The sequence below is a fragment of the Psittacula echo genome (assembly GCF_963264785.1).
Source record: "Psittacula echo genome assembly, chromosome: 1".
In the NCBI taxonomy this organism is placed as follows: domain Eukaryota; kingdom Metazoa; phylum Chordata; class Aves; order Psittaciformes; family Psittacidae; genus Psittacula; species Psittacula echo.
In genome coordinates this window covers 89,388,373-89,403,778 of record NC_137735.1, presented here as the reverse complement: position 1 = coordinate 89,403,778, position 15,406 = coordinate 89,388,373, and the positions used below count along the sequence as shown (strand labels likewise).

Below are 15,406 nucleotides of genomic sequence, written 5' to 3'. Positions count from 1 at the left end.
CTGTAAGGGCTGGGAAACCAGCATGTCTGTGATGGGCCAGGTTTGCCTCAGGCATGGCTGGGAATTGTAGTCTGCAGACTGCATGTGAATGCCAGCAGCCTCTGATAGAGTTGTGTGATTGTCTGCCTGCATCTAAATAAAAAGGAAACTCCTACATCAGTGGAGATGATGGCATTTAAGGCAAGAATTAAATGAGGTTTGTTGAACAGGGCCCTCCTGAGCAGTCAGAGTTAAGAAAGACTAGCCTGGTGGGGGAAGAAAAAAAAAAAAGACTTGTCTTTTCTGACTAAGCCATTTCTTGAGCTTTTTCACCCTTTTTGAATCATTTGCAGTAATGAATGAGCATTTTAGAAGATGCTTGGGGTACTTTACCTTTCTCTTGCCTGCTACCTTTGGACAGTTGATTGGAATGGGCATGAAGGTGACATGATGCCTTCACGTGCAGTAGCTTCAAGTGTGCTGTTCAGACGTGCATATCTACCACACCTCTGGCTTGTCCTGACTCTCCACTGTGCGCTGCATCCACTGAGGGTGATGAGGCACTGGAACAGGCTGCCCAAGGAACCTGTGAATGCCCCATCCCCAGCAGTGCTCAAGGCCAGGCTGGATGGGGCTCGGGGCAACTTGGTCTAGAGTGAGGCGTCTCTGCCCATGGCAGGGGGTTGGAACTCGGAGATCTTAAGGCACCCAGCCCCACTCACACCCCACGAACAGCGCTCCCTGCCCGGCCTGACCATCGATGCGCTCGGCAATCTCTCACACCGCCTTCTCCCCCAGCTCGTGGGAGCCACGTTGAAGGTTCTCGGCGCTCGGTTAGCTCCCCCTGGCAGCGGCGCCGGGTGGGTGTCCCTTGTCTTCCTGTCCAAGATGGCGGCCGCGGGCTGTGGCGGCGCGGCGGGAAGCGGTAGTGCTAAGTGAGGCGGTTGTGCCGCCTCCCCGCCCTTCTAGCCGCGGCTAGGCACCGGCAGGCCCTGTCGCCGCTGACGGCTCCACCGCCGGGACACGCTCGGGCCTGCTGCAGGGGCGGAGCCGCAAGCTGGAGTGAGGCCAGAGCCGACTCGGGTGAGACGACGCGCGGGCAAGCGGCAGTGGGGTGGCCGAGCCCGCTTTAAACGGAGGCGGAGGGAGGGGCGCGAGCGGTGGCTGGGCCGGGTCTTGAGGGTGTTGGCGCGCATGCGCGGAGCTGTGCCGCGGGGTGCTTTGGGGATGCGGGGTGGCGTAGGTTTCGGGGTTTGGTGTTAGCGTTTGTCCTCTTGGCTGCGATCGGAATTCCCGGTAGGACCTGCCTGCCCCCGCGGCTCCTCCAGGTCCTCGGAGCACTGGCGGGAAACGGGGCGAGGGAACCCGGCTCGAAACGCCTCTCCTCCGTTTCCACCCACCGCTACCGGTCGCCAGTGGGGTGTGCAGCCTCCTTCGGGGGCGGGAGTCCCTGTGGGTTCAGAGGTTGAGGAATAGCAACGCTTGGCCTTCGTCCCGCTAGCGTGAGCGTTAAGCAGAGGGAGATGTGGAGAGGGAGCGTCTGCATTGAACCTGTGTGATTTGTGCTGAAACCGAAGAAGTTGAAGCAGGGGAACCCAGTTAGGATTTATAGATTATATTAGTTAAGAATAAGTTTTGTCTTTGCAGGATTAGAGGCTTAGGTTATAAGCCCCTTCGGGTGTTATCTACCAACCTGTATACCTACCAAGCAGATAAGATTTAAAAACAGAGTAAAAGGTAGTAGCTAAAACCCGATCTTAGTTTCTCCATATCATCCATTCATGAACGACTGACTTCATCTTTGTTTTGTTGAGCGGTATCTAGATGAAGTTCTTATTGTGTTGAACACAGTGCTTTAGTATCAGGTGTACTCCCACTGAAGTCCCTGTCACATCTCAGCATCATGAAATGTTGACAAGATCTGGTTCAAGATTGTGAGCCTGCAAGTGGCAAAATGCTCTTTTTTATTCCAAAGTGCAGTGCTCTGTTGTGTATACATATTGCAGTGCTCTCATGTGTATACATAAATTCTGCCTACAAATTGTTGTGCTAGATACCAATAATACATAGTCAGAATACTGTCTTAAAATGTTTTGTGGCAGATGGTTTCAGAAAACCTGAAGAAATTACATGTATTCCTATGAATTTAAATAGAAATACCTCCCATGTAATTGCATCATTTAGTTGGGACTTTATTGTTTCACTTGAGTAACCACCATAGGATTAATATGTTGTACATTCTCAGCCTCAGCCAGTTATTTATAAAATTGGGATACATACAGGGATGTATAAGTACAGGGATGTATAAGCACAGGGATGTACAAGAGTTTCCTGCTGTCAAGGTATTCAAATGTAACTGGCAAGATTGAACAAGCCAAGTCTTTGTGGCTGAATGCTTACACATGGAAGTGTTCAAGGCCAAGTTGGACAGGGCTTGGGGCAACCTGCTATAGAAGGTGTCTCTGCCCATGGCAGAGGATTGGAACTGGATGAGCCTTAAGGTCCCTTCCAGCCCAAACCATTCTGTGATTTTGTTTGTGCACATGCACAAAAATATACAAAATTACTTAGGTGCAATTAAGGTTTAATCACTTCTGAGCAGTTGATCTTTTCATGGTAGGCCAGTCACTGATTGAAGAGCTGTCGCTGTTTACTCTGAGAGAGCCAAAGTGCAGCTGTTCCATAAGGACACTGTCCTGCTATATGCTAGCAACTATGGAACAGAATTACATAGTTCTAGGAGGCCTGAAACCTGGGATTGCAATGCTGTGAAGGCCTAAGTGAAAGGAGTGCTTTCTTCTGTTCCCTCTCCCAAGCTGGCACTCAGAATGGCTGCAGTGGTAGTGTTGGGAAACATAGCAGAAAGATGCACACCTTCACTACAGAATGTTCAATTCTTCACTTAGATTTGAAATAATTCTTTTTGTAGTACAATGATTTCTAAACTTGTTCCTTCTTTCCCTTCACTTCATCTGAGATTCAGGGGTTTGAAATCTCTCTTTAAACATTCCACTCTTTACTACAGTGGCTCCTGACAAAAAAATGGGTTTGACACAAGTTTGGGTTCAATTTTGTGTGTCATGAAAATCAAACTCAGCTGTCTTCTCACCCTATCCTGGTTTTGTAAATAAACTACTTCAGTGATTTGAAGATTTTCCAAGGAAGAGGTGGTATTTTATATCTTTAAAGTAATAGAAGAAGAACCTCTGATTTAATTTTGGAAAAATATTCTGTCAAGCCTGAAGAGTGAGCATCAACCAACCAGAAGGTAGACTCTTTTCCTTTCCCAGTGTCTTCTGGAGAATCTTCACTTGGTTCAGAGGAAGTTTCCCACTTTACATCATGATTCCTTATGGGAGGGTTATTTTCATTCTCTGTTTCTCAGACCTTTTCCTGTACATGGGAACGGGGGAAGGAGCCCAGACGTGGCAACACATTCTCAGGCTCCTGCAGGACCACCATGGCTTATGATGACTCCAAGAAGAAAGAAGGTATGACTGTTTTATAATCTCAGAGGGAGTTGATAAAAAAGGGGGTACCTTCTGCAGTCCTTGCCAGGCCATGCAGTTAGAGTGGGAAAGGAACCTAGTATGCTGTGGAGCCCTTAAATTTAATCTGGCCAAGTTGTTGGAGGATCCCAAGCCCTTGACTTCCAGGTGTAAAGTACTGGCATAAGAATTTGAAAGAAATAAGTGGTATTTCCTAATGCAAACACCTTGATGTTTACAGGGAATTCTGCCACTGCAGCCATTCTTCTCCCTGCCATGTCAATGGAATGGGAGACCAGGGATAAGGATATGTTTAGTCATGGTAACATTTCTAGGTCCAGTTCTCTTCAGGAGGAAATATACAAGAGTTAGAAGTGAAATACTGAGTGACTGTTACAGTATTAAAGGACTGAGCCCCATCCCTGTGGTCAGAGGGTACAGATTGTAACCTTTTAGGCCTCTGTGCTTGTTGGGTTTTGTGCAATGTCCATTGTTCTCCTATTTTGTGCATAGCCCATATGTCTTTCATTTCTTAATGGGGTGTTTAATTTCTTCCTTTTTTTTTTTTGTTCTTTCCCATTTCCTGTAAATCTCAGAGTTCCTAGAGAGTGACCGAAGCGTTGATGACGGGTTGGCAACTGGCAGGATACAGCGAGAAAAGAAGCGCTCTTACAAAGATCTGCGGCAAGAGGAAGATGAGATAACAACTCAGGTCAGGAAGCCCTCACAGAACAGGTTGGAGGTGTAAGGATATATGTAAAGCTAGTGATGGAATGGTACAGATGAGTTTCTTGTTCTTTTTCACATAGAAATGCATGTCAAAGACAGCAAGAGCAGCTAATCATGTCCTGTATTGTTCAGTAACTTTCCTGGGGAAAGGAGGGGGTCAAGCCCAATTACAACTGATTCTGATTTTTCAGGCCTCCGAAAATAGGATAGTAGGATGCTCTCCTAGCCTTGATGTACAACTATGCAAGTCATAAGACAGCATGAATAAGTTTTTTCACACCAAAAAGACCCCCTTGATTTTAGACTTTATATAAATAGCAAAGGATGAATATAATGTTAACTGATGCGCTGTTGTCTTCCTGATTCTGCAGACAGGCTGAAATGGTAGCTCTTGAGAGGTATGAACTTGCCCTGTTGACCTTTTAGGGGCCTTAACTCTGAAATCACATAATGACAGCTTAAGTTTCTTCAAAACCTTCCTCTTTGAGTTAAAATTTCTGCTGTTACGCAAAGGTGACTACCCGGTAATTTTTTTCTTATTTTTCTTTTCATCTGGAAAAGAAGTTCTAGGTGGAATTCTGTAGAGGGGCTTCATTTTCAAGCCATAAATATGTCAAGAGACAAATAATAATTGGGTGACCTGGCATATTAAGGACAATATTTTGGCACATCATTTTAATTTTCACCTTCCTCCTTTCACTTATTCTGTCTTTTTCAGCACATTAAACATGAACTGCTCACCTTCATTTTCAGGGTTTGACAGGCTGTGCATGCTTAGTTATTTCTTAGCTTTATTAAGAGGTAGATATCTGTATTTTATCAACTTACCAGCTTAACCCCAAGTGCTGGCTTTTATTGTCCATTTCTTAACACTTTCAAATGTGCTTTTTCTTTTTCTGGTGTATTGCTTCTTGCATTTGGTGAGAGCTCCATACCATCTGTCTTTCCGTTTCCTTATAGCCCCGTTGTGCTGCAATGCCTACAGAAAGCTTAGTGCTGGTTAGGTGGCTGATGTGCTGAAATGAATCCTGACTAATACAATTTTTTGTATTACCATGTTTTTTGTCTCTTAACCTTAAACCTATACTGAGGGCTCTTAGTGCTTGTTTTAGCACTTAGAGTAATGATCCTGGTTCGTAACTAGGGTTCCTTGATGTTACCATAGTACAGATAACTCCTACAAATTATTATCTGTGTCAGTAGTCCATGTGAATCTCATATTATTTCCCTCTTGTTTGTCATCATCTTTATTCTTGTTATCCTAGGACAGCGAGCGTTCTCCAGGGACAGAACCTCACAAAAAGAAGAAAAAGCACTCCTCTGATGAGTTCTGCTACAGAGGTAAGGTAGTAATCAAGCAGGAGAATGGGCTAACAGATCATGACTTGGAGGAAAGGATGCTGTTAAACCAATGTCATCAAACTTTGTGGTTAGCACTTTATGGGGGGAGGGTACATCAACCTGTCTTAGGAGAAGTAATCAGAAACCTGATGCTGATCAGCGTCAGGCAGCAGAAGATTGGGCTATGATATTTTCAGAGTCCAGCTTAACACGTTTCCACTTTTGGGAGTAGAGATCTTCCACCTCCTTTTCATTGAAAAATTATAGTTTTCTAACCTATTCCTTCCCTTTTGACATTTGCTTTTTTTTTTTTTCCTATTGCAATATGAAATTTAATTTTACTTGCAGATAGTATTACTTTTGCTGAATATATAAAATAGAGCTGGTTATAAGCTTCAGAGATCTTCCGTTTAAGACAGGGTGTAAATCTGTCAACTACAATTATGTCTTGCTTATTCCTACTTCAGTTTTTCACGCTAGTGTAATGCTGTCTTTAAGGGAATCATCTTTATGTACATTTTTCTTGACCTTTTTCAGGTGTTACGCCTCTGGATCTACCATCAAAGAAGAAGAAAAAAGCAGTTTCTAGCCCATCCTCAGCTGATACAACCATGGATTTACTCAAGGCTATCACCTCACCTTTGGCCACAAGCTCAAAGTCTTCAAAGAAGACCTCTGAAAAATCATCTTATTCTTCCTCTGGCCATTCTGAAAGCAAGAAGGAGCACCCCAAGAAGAAGCTGAGTGGGAGCAGTGGGGAGCACTCAGTGGATGATGGTAGCTTCCACAAATCTAAAAAAATGAAACCTCTATATGTGAACACAGAGACACTTACTCTTCGTGAACCTGATGGCTTGAAGATGAAGCTCATCCTTTCACCAAAAGAGAAAAGTAGTGCAGCAGATGACGATTCTTTTTCTTACTCTTCAGCACCAGCAGCTTCAAAGAAATCTTCAAAGAAATCAGCTCGAGATGAACAAGGCTCATTCCTGCTGGGTCATGAACTGCAGAGCTTTCTAAAGTCATCCCGGAAGAAGCACAAACCACCTCCAGACTCACATCCACCTTCTGAGAGTTTTGGTGCTGACACCTCTGTTTATTCAGAGGGCCATGGGAGCGAGTATGAGATTTCAGGTATGGAGGCTCCACCAGAATCTGGCTCCTCTTCTGGTGGGGAGTTGGAGGCTGGGGAGCTAGTGATAGATGACTCCTACCGGGAAATCAAGAAGAAGAAGAAGTCAAAAAAAAGTAAGAAAAAAAAAGACAAGGAGAAACACAGAGAGAAGAAGCACTCTAAGTCTAAAAAGAGTTCTGGGCACAGTTCTGAAGTAACAGTGTCACCACCACCTCCTCCTAGTACCCACTATGTTCTTCCTCCACCTCCTCCTGCTGTTTTCCACTCAGATGGTCAAAGTGAGAAGAGAAGGAAAAAGGAAGACAAAGAGAAGGACAAAGCTGAGAAATGGGAAAAGGAAAAGGAGAGAGAAAAGGAAAGAGAAAAAGAAAAGGAAAGAGAAAAAGAAAAGGAAAGAGAAAAAGAAAAGGAAAGAGAAAGAGAAAAGGAAAGAGAAAGAGAAAAAGAAAGAGAAAAGGAAAGAGAAAGAGAAAAGGAAAGAGAAAGAGAAAAGGAAAGAGAAAGAGAAAAGGAAAGAGAAAAAGAAAAGGAAAGAGAAAAAGAAAGAGAAAGAGACAGAGAAAAGGAAAGAGAAAGAGACAGAGAAAAAGTAAGGAAAAATAGAAATTGGGTGATGGGTAATAGTGAGTTAGGGACTCCATTACAAACGCATGTTAAATTGAAATAGAAGCATAACTAATACAGGATCTATGGTTTCACTGAAGCATGTTGGGAAAAATGTACCAGCCACTGTGATTTCTCTTTGTAGTGAAAGGAATACACATTATTCTGGTTTTGTGGCAAGGCATTCTGTAGGCGATAGAGGTTCTTTAAAGAGGTTATACTTAATTTGTTTGGTACAGGTTATGCAGAAAGCACAACTGTATCGTTTTCTAGGGTAACTGGTTCTACCTGTTGGCAGGCAGAATTTTTGACTAGTGATCTAGTCCATCATCACAGTTCCTGTAAAAATGAATTGAGCTCTGTCCTGGCAGGTGAAGACACTTACCCATTCACTCTTGTATTCAAATGAAATTCTAATTCTTACAGACTGCCACATTCCTAGTTTTGTTCTGTTCCCATAAATTCAGTTTTCCAGGGTTAGTGTATCAAAATGTGACTAGGAGAAATGGCAGTTAGCAATGAATGAGATTACAGGTGATAAAACTGTAATTGTGTAAATATATAAATGGGGAAAAGCAGTTTATTCAGATAAACAAGAGTTGCTTTGTGTCTGGAAATGGGCCCAAGGTTGTTCAGCTGTTATTCTATTCTGTTTGGTAAGTTTTCCCTGATCATAGCTCAGCAACTGCTTATGCCTCTGCTGTCGATATACTTATATTGTCTGTTTTCCTGCCAATTTGAAGTGTTTTGTAAGGATGGAACAAAATATGATGACAACTGAATTGTTTTGACAGACCTGTAACAGGTACTATGAATGGAGGGACAGATATATTTTTTTTATTATTTTAAGGTTTAGAACTGAGATATAGTAACAGACTTGTGTATTGATCCTGAATTTAGAATATCAGGTTGTTGAAAATTATGAGTGAAATGCATTGATCAGAATTGTTGCCAGATAAGCCTTGTTCTAAGACTGGTTCCGGCTGGTTCCTGTGCTTACATAAACACCACATTCAGCCAGAACATGTAAAACACTGCTTTTTTAGATTCCTGATCTAAGCACCATGTCTTTCCTTAATTCTTCAATAAATGCCAAATTCTTAATTAATTTAAGTAGGTTTCATGATAATTAAAAATCTTTGTTACTTTCTCTTCTTCTGGCTAGCCAAAGAAGAAAAACATGTCTGCCTATCAAGTGTTCTGTAAGGAATATCGTACGAATATTGTGTCTGAGCACCCTGGAATAGGTAAGACAATAATCTAGCCTTCTCTTGATCATACACCAGTTGGATTAATTAGCAGAATATATCATCTATGTTTCATACCGACATCTTTAATTTTGCAGAATGCAAAGAATCTGACAATTTTCTTTGAATAAGAGGTGGCAAAGGAGACAGGAGTGGATTTCTTTATTTGATTTCATTTCATTTAAACCAAGCTGTGAATCTGGATGAAGAAATTGCTAGCTCGCTCTTTCTTTACTTAGAGAGTTACTTTAATTGTGTCACCTTTCTGTATATACACGTGTGACTTCATATTCCCAGTACCAGCTTGTTCTCATTTTAAAACAGTACTGGGATTCCACACTGGTAGTCATTTTCTGGTCGATGTGAAGAGTTCTAGTTGTGGAATGGGTTGCTTCCTAAATGTGTATGCATGGGTCAGGAAATTTCCTATGTTCTCTTCATGACACTATTATTTAATTTGTTTTAAACATTTGTTTTAAACAGTTTTCTTCTTTCCTTCTACCAGATTTTGGAGAGTTAAGTAAAAAACTGGCGGAAGTGTGGAAGCAGCTACCTGAGAAGGATAAATTGGTGAGTGTGTGAGATGTTTTTGTAAGCCAATTTCTGTAAAATAGGTGCTGAGGGGAGAACGTGCTGGCAGCATTGCCACCATACCTAGAAAAATACTACCTATGTCCTCAAAGTATGGAAATACTGGCCTTGTGATCATAAAGTCATCCATTTTCTTCTCATGGTATTACTTCACCAGTTAGCTACTTAACATCATTCTGCCTCCAGGTCTTGGCATCAGGTAACAGAATTGCCTAATGTTATGAATATGTCTTTTGTACCATGGTAACTGCAGATCTGGAAACAGAAAGCTCAGTATCTCCAACACAAGCAGAATAAAGCAGAGGCTACTACTGTGAAGAGAAAGGCATCATCTTCAGATGGTGCACCAAAAATAAAAGGTAATTGTTGCACTTCATTTGCTCTGGTCTTTTTTCTTGGACGGGGAAGATAGTGATGCCTGTGAGATTTGAACTTTACTAAGTAAATAGGCTTGTAAGTAACAGAATTAAAGAAGAAAATATGGAATTTGAATTTGTCTGTATCCAGCTTCTCCAACAGGAGTGATTTCCCCTCAGAAGAAATCCCCCACCAGCACTGTGGTGGTGCCTTCCTCACCAGCCAAAGCCCCTGAGACAGAACCTATTGATGTAGCTGCACACTTACAGTTGCTGGGTGAATCTCTGAGCCTTATTGGACACCGACTGCAGGAAACAGAGGTGAGTCTGTAACCAGCAATGTCACAGTGATATCATGTAATCTACACACAGGATTGGGGTGGGGCTTACTGTTTTATTTTACTTACAAGTTTAACCCATGCTTCTGTGTTAGGAAGAGAAATTATAGATGGCGTGTCCTGTTTCTCTGATGCATTGCTCTTTGATTTCCATGAAATAAAGCACTGTATTTCTTAGGCATCAAAGACAGACAGGTCCTTTGCAGCTCTAGGTCTCTGAAGGCAATTCGGGATACTCATCAGTGTTTTCTTGCTGTATGTTCACCTTGGGTCTGGTACTTTCTTGCTGTCTTTGCCAGTCTCTGGTCCAGTTTCTGTTACAGTCTCAAGCCTTCTTAGAAAACTATCAGCCTTTACCAAGATGGTTTTTGCATGTCCTATTGTTTTCTGGCAGTATCATATTGCCAGTGCTTTGATAGGGGCTACTGTTGTTTCAACTCACCTGGTAATGTAGAAGCTGTCATATTTAATGTTTACGTGCTGTTAGATGATAGCGATTTGGTGCATGCACGCACACAGACGGGCACTTCCAGAACTCCGTCCAGCAGAAGAACACACATTTGGCTCAAATAATGTAGTTTAATCTCATGGCTAGTACGATCATCTCATGCCACTGTGCTTGCTTGTTTTATCAGCAGTGAAATAAATGTTCTTGCATTTCAGTTTTGATGTGAATGATTAAGATCGTTCTTCAAAGAAACAACTGAAAGAAAATCTCCTTTACAGAAAGGCACACAAGCAAATTCCCTTTCCTGAAAGTATATCAACGACTAAAGCATTTGTTACAGACTTAGCATTTCTTTAGATTTAATAATAAACCAGCTATTGTCTTTAGGACTCGTGTAGATAACAAAATAGATGGTACGAAATGGCAAAGAAATGACATTACAAAAAATTCTGGAATTAAAGTGTTTTATGCAACTGACAACTTTCTGACCCTTTCAGTTGTTTGCTATTTTTTTCCTACACCAGTTGCTCAAGAGTGAAATACTGTATCTGCATGAGAAGTGATACAGTTGTGAAGGAACCATAATTTCCACTAGTCATCCCTATCTCTTTTCTCTCTTTACAGGGAATGGTGGCTGTTTCAGGAAGTTTGTCAGTACTTTTAGATTCAATCATCTGTGCTTTGGGCCCGTTAACATGTCTGACCACACAACTACCTGAGCTGAATGGCTGCCCTAAGCATATTTTGGTGAGTTCCTTGTGGTTATTTCCATTCTAGCACTGGTAATTTCAGTAGTCCAGCTAGCTTTTTATGCATCAGTCTTATGATGTGATTATGATTCCAGAGCAATAAGAAAATTGTCTTGGTCATACACTTTTATAGAGAAATGTTTCTTTAAATTCTCTCAGAGGTTACTGTTGTATGACACTGCAATTTTTTTTCTTCCAGTGGCAACTGGCCTAGTATTTGTAGCATTGATTGCAATGTGTGTAGGTCATGTTTTAGTGACTGAACCAGTCCATCCAAATCAAATAAAAGCATCTGTACAAATATAACTATTTATGAAAGCTCTTATTTTTCATAAAAGTAAAACTCACCTTCTAGTTGCTTTGTATGACACAATCTGTTTTTCCTTTAGTAGCACAACAAATAACTTGTGATCTCAGGATTCCTAATGTGATTGAGTGATTCCTTTTACATGTGGCTGTAACGTTCTCCAAGGAAAATAAAACAGCCTCTGTTTTAAGAAACTGCATAATTAGATGTTCTTTTCCACTTTAAACTACACATAATATTGAGCCCTGGTTTAGCAACAGCTTGTGGTATCTATGTAGCATGATGTGGACATAGATTAAGATGGCAGCAGTGTAAAAGGAATTACGAGTCATACCTCCAACAGGAGACATCGATAAAGCAGTGAAGGAGAGGAGCAGAAATGAAAAATAAATATATGGTCTGCAAAAGTTAAGAGGTTAAAACTGAATCTTGCAGAGGACAACAAAAAATGGGATATAAATTGGCATGTTATAACAGAGAAGCCAAAACATTGATTCAGTTTGAGAATGGACTATTAGCAACAGCAAAAAAATTGATAGTTTTAGGCTGTGAGCTCCCACAAACTGGCTGTCTGCACAAAAGCTGGGTCAGTGGGGTGTTCCCATCCTAAACCATGGAAAAACATCCTATGCTTTTTTCCCTTCTTGCTTGCCAAATGCATTCAGAGCAGACACCACATGACTAATGGTGCCTGTATTGGAAATTTGATCGTCTTATTGTTACAAGGAGCAATGGTGCTTTAGGTGGATTAAGGCACTCACCCTTCACTTCTGAAAACTGGCATTCAGGCTTGATAATAAATGAAGTATTCTGATTTTCACCATCAGATACATACTGAAAATGGTGTTTTAAGCCGGGTAAAATTGCCAGGGGTCCTGTTGCGTGTAGACTGTTATTTATCTTTTCTGTCAGTAGGTGGCATTGTTGAATTCCAAAGTCACAACTGGTTCAGCTCTAGCTCCTCTGTCTTCAGCAATTAAAAGTTGATATTTCTAAGGCTTTCTTCAGCCATCCAGCCACAGGCTTGAGCTAACTGAAATACTGCATTTGAAGGACATACAGATAATATACTGTTGGGTCTTGTTTTTTTGATGTGCATAAGAAGGACTATTATTCTCAGAATTCTATTATGTTTTGCAAGAAAAACTGGAGGGCACTTCTTTTTCCTGTCTGATACCCTATTAGTGGGTGTGTTTAAGGGTTTTCTTTTTTGTGCTACAGAATTTCATAAAGGATTTGTGAGTGTAAAGTAATGTTGGGGTTTTTTATGTGCTAAACTTGGATCACTTTGCTTATGTCCTTATCACTGATCTTTCCTGTGGTTGATGTGATAAAAGGTCGATGTGGTTTGTTTCAAATTCAGAGATAGAGTATAGGGTTTGTAAGGAGGTGGTCACTCAGGGAAAGCCTCAAGCATTTTCATTGTTTCCAAGTGCTTACAAATACTGAGGCTACCTTTACGTTTAGTTAGCTTTCATTTGCAAAAAGTGAACATAAGCCTAGCAGTGGTAGTGATGACCAGACAAATAGGGTTGTCTCATCATATGATAACTTGTAAGGCAAGTGAACATGCTTAGTACCCTTGTCTGTGTCATTTTGTAAGGATTTTGAGTCATTACCTGACACTAAAAAATATTGACCTTCTTTTCCCAGTCAAACACACTAGACAACATCGCCTACATCATGCCTGGACTTTGATGGGAAAAGATCCTGGGATGTACTCAACCTCTACATAACTGACTTGTGTACATATGCACTACGCCGGCACTCCTGAAGGGCTCCGTGTGTAGGGTTTTAAAGTTTTGTATCTGTATAGTATATACATAGGATTGTAACTATTTGATTTCTGTTTTATGAAAAGTTGTGAAGTTAAGCTGAGAAAATCCTTTTGTGTTGGTGGGTGAAATGTCCTCCAATCTCCAAGTATTTTGTACAAAGAATTCAGAAAGCTTTTGAGATACTCGCCTTAAATTCAGACTGTTTAATGGGGGAAGCAGCCAGAGAATGGACTTCTTGATACGAAGAAAAAGGTCACCATGAGAAGGGGCCATTGAAACAGATAGCCCAGAGTGGTTGTTGACTCTCCGTCTTTGATGATATTCAGAAACTGAATGAGCAGCCTGCTCTAGTTGGACTTTTTTGAAGCAGGGGGATGGACCAGATGACCTCCTGATAGCCCTTCCAGTTTAAAGTATTCTGCTATTCTTTGGGCAGGTAGAGATGGTAATATATTTTGGACCAAGGAATAGAACTGAACTCTTCACCAGCCCTATTTCTAAATGTTTTTCAGTCTAAAATCTGTCACTTGAGGGGAAAGCTGGATAGCTGATCAAAGATACAGAGGTCTTTGCCTCTTGATCACTTCTTCTAACCCCCTCTTCAGTCACTAGTAACTGAAAGTTGTCAGCGTCAGCTGGCATTTGAAGTACAGTGGAAATTTAATCTCTTCTTGTGGACTTGCATCCAAATTGTCATTAGCACGGTATGCCAACCAACTTCATTGGCCTGAGAGAATGAACCGCCTGCTGATTTTTCCAGGGCATGGTCAGCCTGCTTTGATGGAGAAGAGCGTGGAAGCAGATGGGAAAAACTTGGATTGCTTCTGCCCATCTTGCACCTGTTTTGTGAACAGACAACTTTGGTTTCCGAGATCGCTTGTCCCTTTCACCAGCAGTATTGACAGAGCCATGGTGCTGCTGTGAGGCAGTGAGTAGTGACCAGTTTGAAGCAGTTACGGCTGAGCAAGGCACATGTGGGTTGAATGGACCAACTCCCCTTCCTTCCAGCCACACACTTGGTGTTTGGTTTTCTGCTCCTCTGGAAGAGGACCCACAGGAGAGCACTTGATTCTCATATAGGCTTTTGTGTGTTTGTGTGTACGTGTATGTGGTGTTCACATCATATGTATTTAACTTTTACCAGTATCTGTAACAGATTTCAATTTATCCTGTATATTTCTCTCTATATATGTGTGTGTATATATATATGCACACAATTTAAAAGCAAAAATCCCTCCCTCCACCAACGGTGTGTGGAAAATACAAATCAAGTTTGCTTCACCCCACTTCCTGCAGGAATCAGCTATATGTGTAGTAGTAAGCATTGGCATTGTAAGGGGAAACACCAGGAAGGTTTTAAAGCATTTACAGAAACAGGCTATCTTGTGAAGGTAGGTAGAACAACTGAAATATAATTTAACTGTAGCCGTTCCAGCCTTATAGAAGTTTTTAAATGAGAAGAACACTTTTTTACTTCCAGCCTGAAGTCTAGCTTCTGTTTTTCAAGGCAGTTGAAAGTAAGCTGTTCCTTATTGTGGCTAAACCCCAAATCATGTCTAAATTAAATCCTCAGGTGTGCAGGAGGGTTTTTCCTCCCATTCCTCTTTGCCACGTATTCCCCAGCTGTGCCTGTACAAGGTAGTCTGTCTCTTACAGAGCTTTTCTCAGTGCAGCGTTAGGTTTTCTCAGTGAAAGAGGCAGAAGGTTCTCAAACCACCGTACACATTCTCAATTCAAGCTTCACACCATAGTGTACATGTTTTAACAATGTATGACTAATCGCAGTGAGCCTGGAATTGGGAAGGGCCCAGGAGGGAGGCAGTCCCAGTCCTACTGCGGATCCAGGCCTGTCCTAAAGCATCTGCTGTTGGGAGCAACACAAAATCACCGGCTGTTTCCAGCCCTTCACAGCAGAACATCGTGGTGAAGGTGCAGACCTGTTCTCTAAGGAACAGAAGGGGATCAGCTTTAGCTGTGTCATCTGTACAACAAACCTCTCTGACAAATGAAACACACACACACAACCCTGGTGTATTGTATTTTTATTGAAATTTGTACACTTTGTATAATCTGTATCTTGTGGTATTTGGTACTAGACGGAAAACTTTGGCAAGACTTAGTTTTTATATTTTTGTTATTTCCTTGCTGTTTGATCCAGATTACACTTGTACAAAGACACTTTGGTTTGGTTTTTTTTTGTACTGTACTTACAATATAATTTTCTTTTGTAACATTTGGAGTATTGTCATTCATTTCTGGCATTCACTGTGTTTTCGGCAGCTGTTGCTACTACTACTATTTACTGTTCCTCAGCAAA

General features: G+C 41.5%; 1 protein-coding gene across 2 annotated transcripts; it reads left to right on the top strand.

The window, feature by feature from the left end:
- Positions 1-843: 843 nt before the first annotated feature.
- Positions 844-15,322, top strand: HMGXB4 (HMG-box containing 4). Of its 2 annotated transcripts, none has more exons than XM_080638829.1 (11): positions 844-1,062; positions 3,365-3,470; positions 4,064-4,179; positions 5,462-5,537; positions 6,075-7,261; positions 8,441-8,522; positions 9,028-9,092; positions 9,367-9,472; positions 9,621-9,790; positions 10,880-11,002; positions 12,965-15,322. In XM_080638829.1, exons 2-11 carry the CDS (start codon positions 3,440-3,442, stop codon positions 13,007-13,009), a joined length of 2,001 nt encoding a protein of 666 aa, XP_080494955.1. In that variant the 5' UTR covers positions 844-1,062; positions 3,365-3,439; the 3' UTR covers positions 13,010-15,322. The 2 variants fall into 2 exon arrangements, with proteins under 2 accessions (XP_080494955.1, XP_080494956.1); XM_080638830.1 differs by lacking the exon at positions 844-1,062 and adding an exon at positions 1,166-3,247.
- The last annotated feature ends 84 nt before the right edge of the window (positions 15,323-15,406 follow it).